Source organism: Tachysurus fulvidraco, chromosome 16, assembly GCF_022655615.1.
Source record: "Tachysurus fulvidraco isolate hzauxx_2018 chromosome 16, HZAU_PFXX_2.0, whole genome shotgun sequence".
Classification (NCBI taxonomy): Eukaryota; Metazoa; Chordata; class Actinopteri; order Siluriformes; family Bagridae; genus Tachysurus; species Tachysurus fulvidraco.
The window spans coordinates 1,671,579-1,688,771 of NC_062533.1; the positions used below are offsets into that span (position 1 = coordinate 1,671,579).

At 40.3% G+C, this 17,193-nt stretch overlaps 2 protein-coding genes and 1 long non-coding RNA gene across 5 annotated transcripts in view; 1 reads left to right on the forward strand and 2 right to left on the reverse strand.

The window, feature by feature from the left end:
• The window catches only part of LOC113647559 (NACHT, LRR and PYD domains-containing protein 3-like), a 233,062-nt gene that overhangs the window by 84,595 nt on the left and 131,274 nt on the right, over positions 1-17,193 (reverse strand). The window lies entirely within an intron of this gene.
• Positions 1,184-4,896, reverse strand: LOC125139080. The gene is made up of 2 exons (XR_007138194.1): positions 4,287-4,896; positions 1,184-2,923 (listed from the first exon to the last, which is right to left on the reverse strand). It is a non-coding gene; the product is annotated as an uncharacterized LOC125139080 (long non-coding RNA).
• On the forward strand, positions 8,129-15,828 carry osmr (oncostatin M receptor). 3 transcript variants are annotated; one of them, XM_027154245.2, is made up of 18 exons: positions 8,129-8,288; positions 8,371-8,522; positions 8,863-8,998; positions 9,700-9,969; positions 10,618-10,747; positions 10,939-11,093; positions 11,211-11,344; positions 11,421-11,571; positions 11,655-11,734; positions 12,222-12,423; positions 12,544-12,726; positions 12,819-12,920; positions 13,007-13,177; positions 13,270-13,422; positions 13,524-13,605; positions 14,999-15,083; positions 15,197-15,378; positions 15,544-15,828. In XM_027154245.2, the coding sequence occupies exons 1-18, from the start codon at positions 8,189-8,191 to the stop codon at positions 15,602-15,604; spliced, it is 2,529 nt and encodes an 842-aa protein (XP_027010046.1). In that variant the 5' UTR covers positions 8,129-8,188; the 3' UTR covers positions 15,605-15,828. The 3 variants fall into 3 exon arrangements, with proteins under 3 accessions (XP_027010046.1, XP_027010044.1, XP_027010045.1); XM_027154243.2 differs by having other exon boundaries at positions 15,197-15,374; XM_027154244.2 differs by having other exon boundaries at positions 13,007-13,159; positions 15,197-15,374.

Genomic DNA, 17,193 nt, shown 5'->3' on the forward strand with positions numbered 1-17,193 from the left:
TGCCTCCGCCATGTTTTGCCGTCCCTGACCTTTTGCCTGTTGTTTACAAGATTGTTCAATAAAGCTGCAAAGGGATCCTCAGCCTCATTACACTATGAAATGCTAATTACAATTGCACATCTGAACCATGTTAGATTTTTTTTAATACATCTAGGGGTCAACATTACCATATTGGTCCTAATAAGATATATTATCCTTATATATGATTACTAGAATATGTATTCAGACCAATATAGTAATGCATGAACATAAGTTTAAACTGTACATGACATTTTTGAGTCACATTATTTAAGTGAGTAATTATGTTTTGCTTATCCCAGATGCCCAAGAAACCAACAGTTGACAGGGATTCCATTTTCACCATCTTGTGTTCAGCAAAAGATGCCATAGCCCAAAATGTCCATATAGCTACGCCTAATCAGAGTATCTGGACAGAGCTTAGTAAGCCGCTAGAAAACAAGATCACTGCAAAGGCTCTATGCACCTTTGTTAAATTAAACAGACACAACATCTGGACTGCTTTAGGATTTAGTCATGAAAGTGATCATGAAACAAGTGGCAGTAGTGATGATGCTGATTTTGAGCCGGGGTCCCTTTCCCCCAGACCAAAAGATTCCTGGACTTTTGATCTTGAAGTTCCATTTCAGAAATGGATTGAATTCATGCATGAAACAGTCAAATACAAAAACAAGTTCTCTAAAACACAAAAAAGGGAATACACAATTTTGAAGCCCGGCATCTGTACACGCGATAAATCATCAAATTTAGCACGAAGTGAAATGCTCCTGCACATTTGCCTTTAAAAGCGCCAAGGTATATCCATCAGCCAATGATAAATACATTGAAATCAGAGGCAAATGTACTGTAAGGAGTATCATGGCCATTGGTTATTAAATGTATTTTTATTAATAACCTGTTTTATAACTTCAAATACCTAAATCCCACATGTAATGATCTCTAAAACTTTCCCCATTAAAGAAGGATTCAGTTCACTTTAGATTGTTAGACAGCACAAAGATGAGCTCATCATACTGATCTGTAACCATGGATACAGCCTCATCAGTACAGGTCTGGAATTCTGCAGCACTATTGAGAAAATAGAACATTTAAAAGATTTATGTCATGAATCTACACTAATTAGTCCTTCATATTGTCATGTAATGATACTGAGCACAGCTGCAGGTGAAGTAAAAAGTGTTTTATTTAAAGAGAAGGACAAATCCAAATTGAAAACTGAATCAAAACTAAAAACCAGGAAACAGCCAGAAGTTGGCTACAAGTTCAGATAGCTGGGAGATTACAAAACATACAACCTCGGTAACAGAACAAGATTCAGTGCCAGAATACCCGATTTTTGGACATTGGAGGTGTTGAAAGCAGTCTTCGACTGAGCTTCCGGGGTGAAAGCAACCTGCCAACAGCCTTCTGTGAGGTCCAGGGTGGAGATGAACCGTGCCTTCCACAGGTGCTCCACAAGATCATCCATTCGGGGGAGGAGATAGCTGTCAAACTCCGATACTGTACCTGATTGAGCCTCCGGAAGTCATTGGACAGCTGGATTGTTCCGTCTGGCTTTGGCACCACTACGATAAGGCTAGACAAGGGTCTTGTGGACTCCTCAATGACACCGTCCCGTTGCATCCGTTCCACTTATTCCTCTATGGCCTGGCGGTGGGCCTCCGGGACCTGATAGGGAAGGTTGCCATAACATCATACCTGGAAGGGTTTTGATCTCATGTTGGACCAGCTGGGTGAGTCCCTGAACAGATGAAAAGATGTGCCCGAATTGGTCCACCGGCTCTGTGATATCCTGTCGCTGGGCTGGGGTGAGATCATTTCCCCTCTTCACCAGGACACGCTCCTGAAGATCTCTGATGGGAAAAGCAAGCACAGACAACCAGCCCAGAGGCAGTGCTCTTCTTCAAGATGTTAATATGTTAAAGTTGTGTGTCTGCGCACTTATCTGACTGTTGCAGCTTGTAGTTCACAGGTCCCACCCTCTCAACTGTGTACAGGCCCTGCCATTTGGCCAGGAATTTGCAGGCAGCGTTGGAGACCAGCAACATAACCTAGTCACAATGTCAATTGTATGTACGTTCCTGTTGGGACGCCTTTAGATGTTACTTTACTATGGGGCCCACTCATTCGATGCGTGCCTGCATATCCTGAATGAAATCAGTGATGGAGCAAAATGGTGAGGGCTGCTCTTCCCATGCTTCTCGGACCACGTCCAGCAGTCAGTGAGGTCATCGCTCAAACAGCAGTTTGAATAGGGTGAAGCCGGTAGAAGCCTGGGGAACCTCACGGACGGTGAAGAGGATGTAGGGAAGAAGGAGGTCCCAGTTCCGTTCTTCCTCTTCTACTGGTGAGAATCTCTTGTTTTTCTGTCGTACTCCCTGGCAGGGTGTCGGATTAGTCCTGCCTAGACCAGCACTCCCGCTCCGCGGTCTGCTCAAAAATGTCCAAATACGTCTTTACATTATTCTGTTAGCTTAGAAAGGTGGCGTTGGGCATCACAGCCGGGTTCAGGGAGCGGGATGGATGCTGCATCGGAGCGTTGCCGAAGCTCCAGTAGCTCTTTGGTGGCGCTCTTGAGGCTTTTTGCCAGCTCCTGGGTCACCTCGTGCTGATGGAGGCTGGACAACAGCAGGTGCTGTTCGAACTGCCCCACTAAACAGCAAATAGTCGAGAAATGTGAGTAACAGAACTATTACCAATGTGAATTTATTAAGTGTTCTTTTAGCAATAGTGGCAGTTCAAAAAGTCTATTTATAATTTCCAGGGGGAGGCCTTTAGCCCCAAAGGAAGGAGGCAGTCCAGCCAGCAGTGGCAGGGTGAGCAGGTGGCCTTCTTTGGTTTCCTTCCTGGAGTGTGGACAAAGCTCAACAGCATCCAGATTGGACTTCCTTTCCATATGAAGAGTCTGCAAAATAACAGAGAGACAGAATGTTACTCTTAATTAAATAGTCCCCACCCTACCTCCCTTCTGCTGCTGAGCCTATCTCTCTGTTTGTAATCTTGCAAGAGGTGCCACATCAGATATTTTTGCAAGAAGTGCCACATCAGATATTTTGCTGCCCCCCTTGCACTCTGGAATCAGTGGGGCTGACATTGGTGCAGTGCAATTTCCTCTGCTCAGCCGCAGGCTGTGCAGGGTGCTGCACCGCCGCCGCTTTTCTTTCCCGGCATGATTTTCCCGCAAAGATCACGAGTCCTCTCTTTTGTGCAGCGGTGTGGTGGCCACCGCCAAAATATATATAGGAAGTATATAGGAAATAAAAACGATAGTACAAGTAGTGGGAGATAAAAATCTGAGATAAAATTGATTGATCAGTTCATTTTTATTGTCATTCTTTTTCAACACAGATATGTTGAATGAAAAAGAAAACAGGACACAGTGCTACATTTTACATGAAAGAGTCAGATATTAGACTCTATACAACACTGTACAGTACCATCCATTATACAAGGCTGTGTGGATGAGCTGTTATAGGAAGAATTATTTATTATATTGTTAGAACAGTCTAACAATATAACAGTATAACAATATAACAGTCTTCAGTCTGTGTTCTATCAGCTGCAAGTGCAGGTAAGTGTTATGTTTAACCAGGAAGACAATTCCAAAATGTAAGGCAAAATCAATGTGATAAACAGACCAATGTCTAGCAAACAGCAAGCAGGATGTGTGTGTGTGCATGTGTGTGTGTGTCAGGTAAAACCATAACACAAACTCCATTTCCCAGCACATTTTGACCACTGTTTTGCTTTAGATATGTGCTTGCTGTTTGCTAGACTTTGGTCTGTTTATCACATTGATTTTGCCTTACATATATATATAACATTAATACAATCATATCATTTAATTTACATAAATATTAAGATCTTCGTATAGCAAACTACAACAAAGGTTAACCACAAAGGCACGGTCACAACCGGGAAGGAGGGAGACAGACTCATATGCAGGATAGCTTCAAATGAATGGGGTTTATCAATAATATACAGTGGTACCCCGCTTAACGACCTTAATCCGTTCCTTAAAACCGGTCAAAATGCAAAAAGGTCGAAGAGCGATTGTAATTATCCCATAAGAAATAATGGATACCCAATTAATCCGTTCCCGTCCTCCACCGATACCCAATAATTAAACATTTTTGCCCTGTTTTTAGCAGTATTAATACTAAATAATACAAAATACAGGTATATAAATAATATTGTACATAATACAGTAAAAAGTATAAATTAAAAACTTTACAAAAGTAACCAAAAAATGATTGTACTGTACTTACTCGTTAAGCCGCAGTGATGGCTTGATGGAGAGGGCGAGAGGAGGCTGAGTAGTGGTGTTAGTTGGAGGAGGATGAGCCCTCACTGCCAGGAGACTTTACACTTTAAACAAAGTATTGTATATACAATATACACGCACTAAATTGTTATATTGACCGCTAAATAACACTAATGTTGTTCACAAACCGAAGTTTAATTTACGATAGATGCTCTCTCCACGAAGGCTGAGGCGAGACTGGGAAGATCCTTCCCCTCGCGCTACGTTCGAGGTCGATAAGCGGGGATTTGGTCGTTCAGCGAGCGCAAATTTCGTTAGGAAAACCGTTCGCTAAGTGAAATGGTCAATGTCCGAGCTGGTCGATATGCGGGTTACCACTGTACATGAAACAGGAACACAGACACAAACTAGACGAAAACTAGACGAAACAAAGGAAAGGACGATACGGACATCGCACTGACGGTACGACGATGATGATTCCGCGCCACCATCGGCAACGTGGCACAGTTAAATAGACATAACAATTGACAATGGGAAACAGGTGTGTAGAGACGGGATGTGCAGACAAAGGCGGGGCAGACACGTAACCCAGAACATAAACAAAGGCACATGGCCAAAAGTCCTGAGTCCTGACAGGAACAAAGATCATTCTAGAGAGCAGGAACACTTTTGTTGTGAGAAGGAATGACAATAATGTTGACTTATCATTATTATTATTATTATTATTATTATTATTATTATTATTATGTTTGTAGTACAGATACAATAACCCTTAAGGTTATTGTTAGTGTTCACCATCACATTCTGTTTTGCTTTAATGAAAGATTTAGGTAAAGTAGACAAAGGGACTGAATATATGTGCATAAGACATTTTTGCATAGAAGAAAAGAAAATTGTAGATCAGATTATCTGTCAGGACTCTTGTTTATGTTCCCTGTCATGTGTCTGCCCCGCCCTTGTTTACTCCCCCCCGTCTCTGCACACCTGTTCATTATGTGTTGATTGTCACATGTATTTAACTGGAATCCTTGTCTTATGTAGTCTCAGGGCTGCCAACTTTTGAGTTCAGCTTAGAGTGCTCAGTGCTGCAAAACAACTCTGCTAATGCTAACTTCATTCTATATAAACTAAATAGAATATATAACTAAACAGCATAGGCCTATTAGTTACTAGCCTAAACTGGACGGAGACACGGATCGCCCTTTACAGTACCTCACTGACCTGACTGTGTTCACAATTCACACGTTGCAGATGGGAGGGAGAACGGCTGACTACACAGTTTATGGGAATAAATTGTGTATTTCCCTCACAATTGTCACAAAAAACTCACTACACTGTCTGTCTGGTCTCTCTGCGTGTTGCTTTGCGAGATCATGTGGCGCGATTTTATTTTTCCTCACTGCTGCATGAGTCTGCGTTAGAGCGTGAGAATTGGGTCAATTGTGTGAGTCTCACGCTGAATGCTTGAGAGTTGGCTTCCTTGGTAGACTGTTAGTGTCGTCTGATGTCTTATGTCTGGTCTGGTCTTGTCTGCATCTTTGTTTCATGTTTTTTATTTATTAAATCCTGTTTATTTTTATGCTATCCTGCAGTTGGGTCTGATTTTATCCCGACGTTGCTGACAGAAGGATTCCGCCACACCAAGACCCGGCAGGATTAGCGTCAGCCTGGACCGGCTTTCTGTGGGAGTATTTGTTTTTTTTCTCTCTCCGGACTGTGTTTTTTGCCCTGGATTTTTGTTTTGTGTGTGAGAGACGCCGCTCCGCTTTCGGTATTCCGTGGGGGGTGCCGCCTCACTTCCTGGTTGCGGTCCATGTCACCACCCCAAGATTTGTTTTTGTTTTTCTCGTTGCCGTGACATCTCCCCGCATCTGTCCGGTGGGGGACGTCGCTCCACTTCCTGGTTTTCCCGTGGAGGACGCCGCCCCACTTTCTGTCCGCGGGGGTATTGCAGGCCCGTATGTTTTTGCCCTAGGAGGGTTTTGTTTATTATTTTTTCGCCCGTGGTCGAGGTTTTTTTCCACCCTCCCCCTTTCTGGTTTTCAAGACTCATGTCGGGGGTTGTGCTCGGCTCTTCAGCTCGGCTGTGGACGTCGCTCGGCCCTTCAGCTAGGCTGTGGACATCGCTTGGCCCTCTTTGATTGCGTCACCGTGTGCCTTGCTCCCCCTACCTGCCGCGCCGTGTGCCTTGCTCCCCCCACCTGCCTAGCCATGTGCCTTGATCCCCCGCACTTGCCTTGCTGTGTGCCTTGCCGTGTGCCTTGCTTCACCCCATTTGGATCTTGTCGGGATCGTGTTCCCTCGGATATTGCCATGGATACGGGATTGGCGCGTCGGGAGCCACACCTTGAGGGGGGGTACTGTCGGGACTTGTTTATGTTCCCTGTCATGTCTCTACCCCGCCCTTGTTTACTCCTCCCTGTCTCTGCACACCTGTTCCTTATGTGTTGTTTGTCACATGTATTTACTGTAACCGTTAATCTTCGTCTTATGTAGTCTGTTGTTGTCTTCTAATGTTGTCTTATGTCTGGTCTGGTTTTGTCCGCGTCTTTGTTTCATGTTTTTTATTTATTAAATCCTGTTTATTTTTACGCTATCCTGCAGTTGGGTCTGATTTTATCCCTGTGTTGCTGACATTATCACCAAATGGAAAAAAGCCTCTGATGGTCAATGTGACAAAATAAGACCATAAAATTGGCGCACATGTATTTATTATATACATTTTTAAAACTGATATTCTTCAAATCCATGTGTGATAAGGTAGGATTCTGATGTTTGTTGTAGAGTTGTGTTATTTGAAGTTTGTTATATTGTATAGCATTGTTGTTCCTATAGTGTTGGCCTATGCTTATTAGTTCTATCAGGTGGCTATTTAAAATTGTTTCAGTCCTCCTTAATATTTGAATTGTGGGTAGGGCTTACTCATTTATATTGAATATTTGTAAGTAACTCTGCCAAGACCTGTAACATGGTCTAAATAAGTGTATAGTACTGTTTTTGTTTCTCCTAAATGACATTTTAATCTTAATTTTGGATGACTGCAAACATATTTGAGGTTAATTTAACTCTCAATTCAGGTTTAGTTGCATGCTGACTTTTTGCAGTGTATATCTGTGTTTTCATCTTTTTCTGTAATACAGCCACTGATTAATAGCATTACCAAGAAAAATAATCTTGTAAATAAGATAACAGAGATGCACACTTGGACAACATTGTTGGTACCCTTGAGACTAACAAAAATTATAATAAATAAAAATGTACTGAAATTTGAATATCAAACATTGCTTTTGAATATTCCTGTTGACAATACCTGACAGCTGGAGCAGTTTGCTCATGAGGAGTGGTCCAAATACAACAGAAGCATATTGCTTGATTGCAGTGATGAGCATCAAAAGGTTGTGTAATGTCTTATTTTTCTAAGTGAATTTTCAGTAAAGTTTTCATTCATAATTATTTTTGTCAGTTTCAAGTAATTTCAGTGACCATTGTAGGTTTTTCTTTTTTTGATGGAAGGGTACTAACAATTTTGTGTATGTGTGTATTTCTACACTGTCACAGGTTTCTACAGAAGAGGTCTTCAAATACATTGAGAAAGAGAGTTATTATTGAGAAATTTCACCCTGTAGTCAATATTAAATAGGAGTGTGTATCTATATTTATATAGAATTATTATTGATTAGAACATTATTTATTCAGTGCTAATCATTTATGATACTTCTGATTGCATTCAATTAATAATAATAATAATAATAATAATAATAATAATAATGAATTTATTTAACATTTTGCCCAATGTGAAAACTCCGCCCACTCTGAGCAGTTATCATTGACATCAGAGTGACATCAACAGCTCAGTGCTGAAGAACATGTTGTAATGAATAAAGTTACAGTACAGTAACCTGACAAATGAAGCCTGTATTTGAGGTGACAATGTTTGTGCTGTGCTCAGTGACATTTCTCCTCCTTGCCTTTGCAGAATCTACAAAAACACTGGAGATGATGTCGGGTCAGAACAAAACCTCACAGTATTTGTTTCTGATGAATTAGTTACAGTTCATTCGGAAAAAAAAATATTTATTTCCTTACAGGAAGTGAGCCTGCAGCACTCAGTGTTGAACTGTGTGTGAAGAGCTCATGGAGTTTAGAGGTGCGATGGACTGAGCACCAAAATAGCGCAAGTTCAGCACAAACCTACCAGGTCCAAATTGGACAAAGTGACCATTTTAATATCATCATTCAGGTGAGTGAGACAGCTGTCCTTTTACTAAACACAGACACACACACACACACACACACACACACACACGCAATTTATTCTCATTCCTTCTATATAAATCACAATAGTAACATTACTGTAAAAAGAGATGATCTAAAGAAAATGGATATAACAGTTGAATATGTTAAGTGTAGTTTATTGTGAGAACAGAATCTCCAACACATTGAAACCATATGATACAGTGTGTAATGTGTAACACATTACAGTGAGAACTACACGATCACACCATCACTTTATCATTGTATTATGTACTGTATCCACTTACCAAGAGAGGATGATGATGATGATGTTGATATTTTAACAGAGTTATGTGAGGAAGGAGCCTGGAGTTCGGTCTGTGTCGTGGATTTGGACCTCAGCACTGCCACTCCAGTGTGCTGATCACTTCATACGGATCAGACGCCTTTCCGGCTCATGGACTGACTGGAAGTCTCATTACGGTAAAAAGTCTTGTTTATATGCAGCACTAGAGTATTATTTTCATAATAGTTCAGCTCCAAGATTATGATCTGTGTGAATGTATCTGTATGAGGATGTGATTAGATCTCAAATATTATGCTTTGTTACTTCAACAGACATCCTGAAACCAAAAACTGCAGAGAACCTCAGTGAACTTCAGAGAACAAAGCTTCATCTCTGATGTTCTCTGATGTTTTCTGTCTTGTGTTTTTGGTTCAGGATTTCAGTTGGAGCTGACATTAACTGAACAGGAAGGTAGGGGTGTGTTTGTGTGTGTGTGTGTGTGTGTGTGTGTGTGTGTGTGTGTGTGTGTGTGTGTGTGTGTGTGTGTGTGTGTGTGTGTGTGTGTGAGATATCTGAATGACATGGCAGGATTGACTTCTTTAACAGCACTTGTGTTATCTCACAGTGATCTGCAAGTCATTTGGTATTGCATTATGTTAAGATGAACAGACAGATGATGGATAGATGAATACGATCACAAAACGTTGTTCCTTTTTCTCTGTATAAAACTCTACTTTCTGTGTGAATATATGTGCAGTTTACACCCTTTTTCACTCTCTTTACATTTTATTCTACACACAAATATTCCCTTGTGCCTGAAGCAGTCTGGAAGGTTCTTTGTGTGCTCTTTGTGAAGCTGACCTCATTTTCAGTTCTTCATTACGCTTTGTGTTTTCAGGTCAGCAGAATGTTAGTTCAAAAAGATTGAGGTTGTTCCCGACGCAGGAGGTTTTACAAGAAGGATCATCTGTCTTTTTCTGCTGCATCCCTTCTGATGGAGCTCGAGTTACTGCCCTCCAATTCTCCAACACGCCATACCCCCTGATCAACATCAGCCACCGTGTCCGAGCCATCAGGGTGCTGAGACTCAACATCACTAATATGGGTGTAAACCTCATCTGCCAGGACGACTCAGGAAACCAGCGAACGGTGTTAAACTATGTCACCTGTGAGTTCAATAGGAGAGGGGGAGCATATTTGAATTTGCCTACTCTTTATATGATGGTAAACAGGAATAATCTAAAATGCTAGTGCTCTCACTGGATTTCTTAATTCAGCTATACTACAAACATTAAAGCTGCATTGTGGCACCTACTAAAACCTGAGCAGCCAGCTAGGATAGCAAAGCCAAGACCTAGCAGCACCCTAGTAACTGGCTATGATGTGTAAGTAAACACTAGAAACCAACTCAGTTAGCATAGCAACCACCTAGCTACACCATTGGAACCAAATTGCAAATGCTAGCATTGTAATACTTTAACAAAAATGTAGTAACTTAAATGTGTACAGTATAACAACAGCTGAGCACCCACCTGGCTTAGTATAGCAGCAGCTTAGCATTTTAATGCTATGACTTTTAAGAGTTTCTTTTTTTTTACATTTCAATCTTAGAAACTTTCAGCCTTTAATTTTTTACACACTGTTCCACATTTTAACATTAATTTAACAATTACACAAAAACATGATTTGTAGCTGAAAATAATAAAAAGTTATCCTGAGTTCCATTAATCATAGTGCTGGTGTTATTCTTGTGCTGAAAGTTTTTTATCAGAGTGGTGATTTTAGACAGGAAGTAAAGAGAGCTGTGTTGTTCTAGTTCCTCCTGAGAAGCCAAAGAACCTGAGCTGTAAGACAAGCAACCTGAAGAATATTGTATGTTCATGGACAGCAGGCAGAGCACTCAACCTAAGCAGTGTTCGAAGACGCCGATACACACTCCACATACTGTAAGCCTGGTTTTACTCCACATTACCTGACTTGTGATTAGTCTTACTCGATATCTGTGCATTCTGCTTGATTAGGATCTCTCTCTCTCTCGCTCTCTCTATCTCTTTAACTCTCTCATTATTCTGAATCTTACTGACGTATAGCTTCTCTGCTTCTCTCCCTTTCTCTCTGCTCCGTTTCTCTCCTACAGGAACTCAGATGGACTGATGTTCCCATGTGATGTGATATCTTCCTCCTGCCAGTTCCCTGTTCTTCCAGACCTGATCATCTACAACATCTCTGTGGTGGTGGAGAACAGCCTGGGGGAGGAGAGAGAGAGCTACACTTTTAATATAACACATAGAGGTGTGAACAGAACACACACAGTGATTATAATTTATTGTCAGAGTTTGCAAAGTGTGCTTTAGATAAAGAAAAGTGTGTGTGTGTGTGTGTGTGTGTGTGTGTGTCCCCTCCATACAGTATATCCTGTCCTCGAGGACTTGGCCGTCATTCCTGGTTCACTGCATGCTGAAGTGTATTGGACATTGAATGGAAATTTTACAGGCTTGCAGTTAATTTGTCAGATAACCACGGAGCCAATAAACAGAACCACAGTGAGTGTGTGTGTGTTACAGGAGCTGCAGTGTGTAGGTGGGAAGTGTGTGAGGAATCTGTGTATGTGTGTTACAGGAGCTGCAGTGTGTAGGTATGGCCTGTGTGAGGAATCTCAGTGTGTCTGTACAACAGCTGCAGCCAAGCTCTCAGTACGCCACCAGGGGGCGCTGTGCAGTGAAGCACAACAGCTGGAGCTCATGGAGCACAACACACACCTTCAGCACAGGTTCACACATACATGCACACACACTGAAAGTTCTGATGAAGATGGTTATTAACATACGTGTGATATCGGTGGGGTTTTTTTAGAGCCGTTGGTGACGTTGGATGTCTGGAGGAGGATGGAGGAGAACCATCACAGTCGCAGGATCAGGGTTCTTTGGAGAATAGTATGCTCATACACTCACAAACCTCTTGTTTGTCACACTTGTACAACACGCTGTATTACAACATTTCTGTAGTGTTAAATAGTCATGATTCTAATGTAGATAAAATGAATTGTATAGCCTTCACTTTAGCCTGGTTCACTAAATGCTAACTCTCTCACACAAATTCAATAATGATTTTTCTGACTTTAAGTCATGATGAAATCTTCAAAAGCACAAAGTCATGTGTACAGAAGCGCATTCTGGTAGAATGTGTGGAATCTTCCAGAGCTCTGTTGCAAGGCATCTGAAAAATGCAGAGAGCATGTAGCTTATAGCTAATGATTTAGAAGACAGATCTTATTCATTAAAAATAATGTGTATTATCTTATAGCTCTGTTTTAATTAGCATATTATTTATTTATTTAGTAAAAATTCAGTAAATTCTGTGTTACAGAAAAATGTTCTCTCTCTCTCTCTCTCTCTCTCTCTCTCTCTCTCTCTCTCTCAGTTCAGCAGCAGCTCACACTCCACCGTTGATGTGTATGAAGTGTGTGTGCAGCAGCAGGACAAGAGCAGTGTGTGTGTGAATGTCACAGAGACACAGGCGAACTTTACAGTGGGGTTTGGAGTGTGTGATGTGTCAGTGAGAGGCTATACACACACAGGGATGTCCCTGCCATCTTCTATTAGAGTTCCTGCACTAAATACAGGTCAGCACATGCACACACACACACACACACACACACACACACACACACTAAACACATACACAGGAAATTAATGTTGCAATAGTGTGGCTTTCATATGTGTGTGTGTGTGTGTGTAACCAGCTACTGACACAAAGCAAAAGAGGATTGTGGGTAATTCAGATGGTTTCCTGTTGATCTGGTCTGGACTCCCCTCAGCTACATGTGGCTACACCCTAGAGTGGTGCCTCATGGATAATTTGGGAGCATGCGACCTGCAGTGGAGAAAAGTCTCAGCCAATCAGACATCGTTATTTCTCAGTGCAAGTATGAAGAGAAAGACAGTAAAATATATATATATAGTATTTGTATTTATAAATGTATTTGCTATAAATTTTAAAAGCTGTGTGTGTGCATAGGTGAGTTTAAAGCAGGCTGTAGATACACATTTAATATCTACAGCTGTCATTCAAATGGACATCAGATTCATGAGACACACATTGGATATCTGAAGGAACAGAGTGAGTAGACATATACACGTTTGTGTGTCTGTGTGAGAGTGTGTGTTTGAGAGATAGACTGACCCTTTGAGTGTGTGTGCTTATAGAGCCCTTGCAGGCTCCTGATGTCTGTCTTTCTCCAAGTGTAAGTTCTCACTCCATCACACTGATGTGGAGATTCAACGAGGAAGATCCCTCTCACCCCGGATTCATCACAGGATACACACTGACCATACAGACTGAGCCGAATGACACACATGGTCAGTCTTTCTTTCATGGTCAGTCTTACACACAACCATACACCTCTAACACATGAACGCATACACACAGGTGTCACAGCAGATGGCCTCACTCTGTGTGTGTGTTACAGGTGTGTACAATGTGACAGTAGATGAATCTCACTGTAAGAGGGTGACAGTTGAAGGTCTGAGTGAGTCTAAGTGTTACACACTACGTCTAGCAGCTTGTACAAAATCTGGCTGTGGCCCTGAAAGTGTGTATACTGTTACAACACTGCCGAAATGTGAGCACACACACACACACACACACACACACACACACACACACACACACACACACACACACAAGATTACAGCTGATTTACACACACTGTGTTGTTTTCAGATTTCACACTGGTTCTGAAGGTCATTACTCCTCTCCTCCTCCTGATTGGCTGTTGCTGTTGCCTGAGGTCTTACAGCAACACGTGAGTTTTCTTTTTACATCACTAACAGGAGAAACATGGCATATTTAATGAACAGTTTCTGAATATTTATACATTAACATATTAATGACTTAAAGGAAAACAAATGTGCTTTAACTATTTATCTTGAATTTATCCTCTTCTTGTAATGTAATTTTGTAACTTTTGTAACTTTTGTGTACTTATCTGCTCAACTCAGTTTGTTGTAGAGTTTTTTCTACTAGAATAATGTTTTTAAAAAAGCCAAACAGAGTTTTAAGTTCATGGTATCCTGAGTATATAAACTAGGGAACCAATGTTAATGTATTTATTGATAATGACTTCAAAGCACTTTTTTTACATTACTCTGGATAAAGTTGTCTTCCAAATGCCATAAATGTAAGACAAATTCTTTAACACAGATCAGACTTACTATTCAACAAAATGCACACAAGTCATGCTTCATGGTTTCTCAGTCATACAAGCTGCATTTTTTTTTATAAACAAGAGAATAAAGAGGCTGATGAGAGAAATGACTGTTTATAGCTGCTATAACTCCAGTAACAACAAGAACATAAAGAAAAATAATAAGCATCACAATTGTTCTTAAATAAATATAATAATTGCTGACAAAATGTTGTGGTGTAAGAGAAATAATGTGTTGTGTTGGAAAATAATTAAGAGCATGAAGGAAAATTCACTTCATTGCTCAGTATTTTACTATACCGTGTGTTTGGGTGGTGGAAAAGGTGTACAATTTAATCAAATTCCAACATACCATTTTTATAAAATATGGCAACATATTGTAAAATCTTGTGTTTTTCTGGACTCAAAAGCAAGATTGACTACTAACAACTGCCAAAGTAACAAGGATGGTCTCTCAGGGCAGAGAAGGAACACAAGGCACACCATGCTGTCCTCTCTCTTACACTACTACTTTCTCACCTTTTATCACACCCAGGGAGCACCTAGAACCCCTTGGTGGTCAGGGTGAAAACTACAACCCTTTGAACCCTGTACAGTTCATGACACTGTTACAACTGCATACCTAATATTAACCTATTTTAATCAACAGTACATTCTGCTACACATTAATCAACTGCTAGTTGTCATACATTGCTGCCTTTAAATAAATGTTCCGTTCCTTTAGAATGCAGAGGTGATATTTTTAGTTCTCCGTTGTGTGCATACTGCACACTGTGGTTCTCATATTCTTTTGTAAAATACTGTGGTACATTTTACAGTAAACTGTTGAAATAGATGACATCTGTAAAAGTACTAGCAGGTGTAGTCAAACATTTTATAGTAGAGTACTGTAATATATTTTACAGTAATAAACTGTTGAAAAAATTTACTGGAATTTTAATGGAATTATTTTTAGAGTGTAATGTTGATGGTGTTTCTCTTTGTGTGTCAGTGTCAGGGGAATCATAGTGGATGTCTTTATTTTCCCCAAACATCACAACATGAGGATGATGGAGCTTGATGATGATGTGTTTAAGGTAATTACGAAACACACTTCTCACTTATTCTCATAATAATAATAATAATAATAATAATAATAATAATAATAATAATAATAATAATAATAATAATAATGATCCTCTGTGCTCAGGTGAGTGAGGAGATCAGTGCTCTGGCAGTGGAGGAGTGTGAGAGCTGCGATGTAGAGATCACAGAACAGGAAACACACTCTTGTTCATTCTTGGATCCCGACTCAGATAATGAGTTAATGACGGTGACCAACATTACATACCTTCTGCTCACCAACACACCTGAAAACGAAAAGCATTGTAGGTTAGCAGCCGTGTCACCTACACATCAACACACTTGGGCCATAAACCATTACCACATAAAAAAAAATCCATAAACATATCTGATCTCAATGCACACTAAACACATAAATAAACCTCTTCGAAAATGGCAAGCTCACAGCTTCACTTCTCCATTTTACACCTGCAGCAGGTTTGTTGCACAAGGAGCTGAGATCAAAGCTGAGAAGTTATGGCCAAGTGTGGAATAATGGAGAAGAGTGCCATGATGGAGACGTGATGGGAAGTAATCTGTCCAATTGTCCACTTGTAGAAGATAACAGATCTGAGTAGTAAGAAGAGAAACTTGGATCATTTGTTATCATTAATCATTAAACATCTTTATTTTGTTCCAAATGTTCCAATGTAAATATATTTCAGTAAAAATGTATATCCTAAAGAACACAAACTAATAAAATATTTTTTAGCCCTTAAAGTGTGTTTATTAAATGTGTAGTAAAAATGTCCGTATTTAGAAGCAGGAAAGCAGCAGAATTCCGTCATCTGAAATTCTGTATCCTTCTCTGTACTGCATTTTCCATAATACTGTGCAGCAGCCAGCTTGTAAAAATGGCATCAAAAAATAAGAAGTGGGAAAAAAATTTAAAGCAGCTCTGATATTTGTATGAAGGAACAAACTTAACATGAAAGTTTTCCAGAAAAATAAGTTAATTAGGTTTGTTATGAGAGAGCAGCCACCTGTTCTCCTGCTCCATAATTTCAGTCAAAAAAAAGTGCTTAACACACATTGTAAAGTCAACAGTACACAAAGCCTTTACGTTTTAAAGTGGTAAAATGTTACAAATTGCTACTTCCTCCCACTCATCACTGCACATAAACTGAGAAACACAAAGACTAAATATTCAACACCACCACACAGGGCTGATAAAGAGCAACCTAAGCAGCTGTGTTTGTGAGTGTGCAGTTCCTTTACTATACACTGAGTGAAAGACCTTGCAGTGGATTGTAAGCAACAGCTGAAAAGATCTAGACAGTGGATCGCTATACCCATCTTGCACCCCTTTTAAACCAACTGCTACACATTAAGAAATCCGAAAACACATTAATAAATCCAAAAACACATTAACAAATCCGAAAACACGACAAGTCAGACAACCCGGAAGAGGTTGTTATAGTTTGTGAATGGAAACTTACCGATCTGGAGGATACTGAAGGATGCAGGTCTGTTTCGAAGACAAAACTATTCCCCAATAAACTATGTAAAAAATGCTATAAGAGCAGAGCTCCGTGGACCAGGACAGTTGTTTGGTTACCGGACAATGTGGTTAGCACTTCAACAGAAACACAAGTTGCGTGTTAATTATCAGGTCGCCGTCTCGTGAACGAATGAAGGTCACTTCAATGGTAGCATCGAACACCAGTGTCTGCTTCAGTTCTGCTTCAGTTCTGCTTCCAAAATGTTCTGCAAGAGGACTTGGATGAATTTGTAGAACTCTGGAATAAGCACAGGATTAGGCCCTCCAGACCTGTGTCCTGGAGGTATACCAAATGAACTCTATCATCTACCACACCAGTCAGCAAATCATATCTGCAAAACTGCATTTCATAATTAATCTAATTATAAAAGGTTGTTTAAAATATTACTACTACTACTACTACTACTACTACTACTACTACTACTACGGTTACATTTTATAAATGTATCTGCTAAATTCATTTTCACAGAAATCTATCTTTTTGCAGGTCAGGATCAAGGGACTGTGGCTTTGCGGTTGAGGAAATCATGTTATCTGCTTTTCCTGAATGAAGGCTGACACCTCAGTTATGTGGTGATAAAAAA

Bases quoted from the DNA above. Each gene is read 5' to 3' on its own strand.
- osmr (XM_027154243.2), top strand. From the start codon at position 8,189: ATGAAGCCTGTATTTGAGGTGACAATGTTTGTGCTGTGCTCAGTGACA. The intron at 8,289-8,370 runs GTCAGAACAAAA...ATTTCCTTACAG, and splicing joins AACACTGGAGATGATGTCGG to GAAGTGAGCCTGCAGCACTC. The intron at 15,375-15,543 runs GTAGGTTAGCAG...TTACACCTGCAG, and splicing joins ACCTGAAAACGAAAAGCATT to CAGGTTTGTTGCACAAGGAG.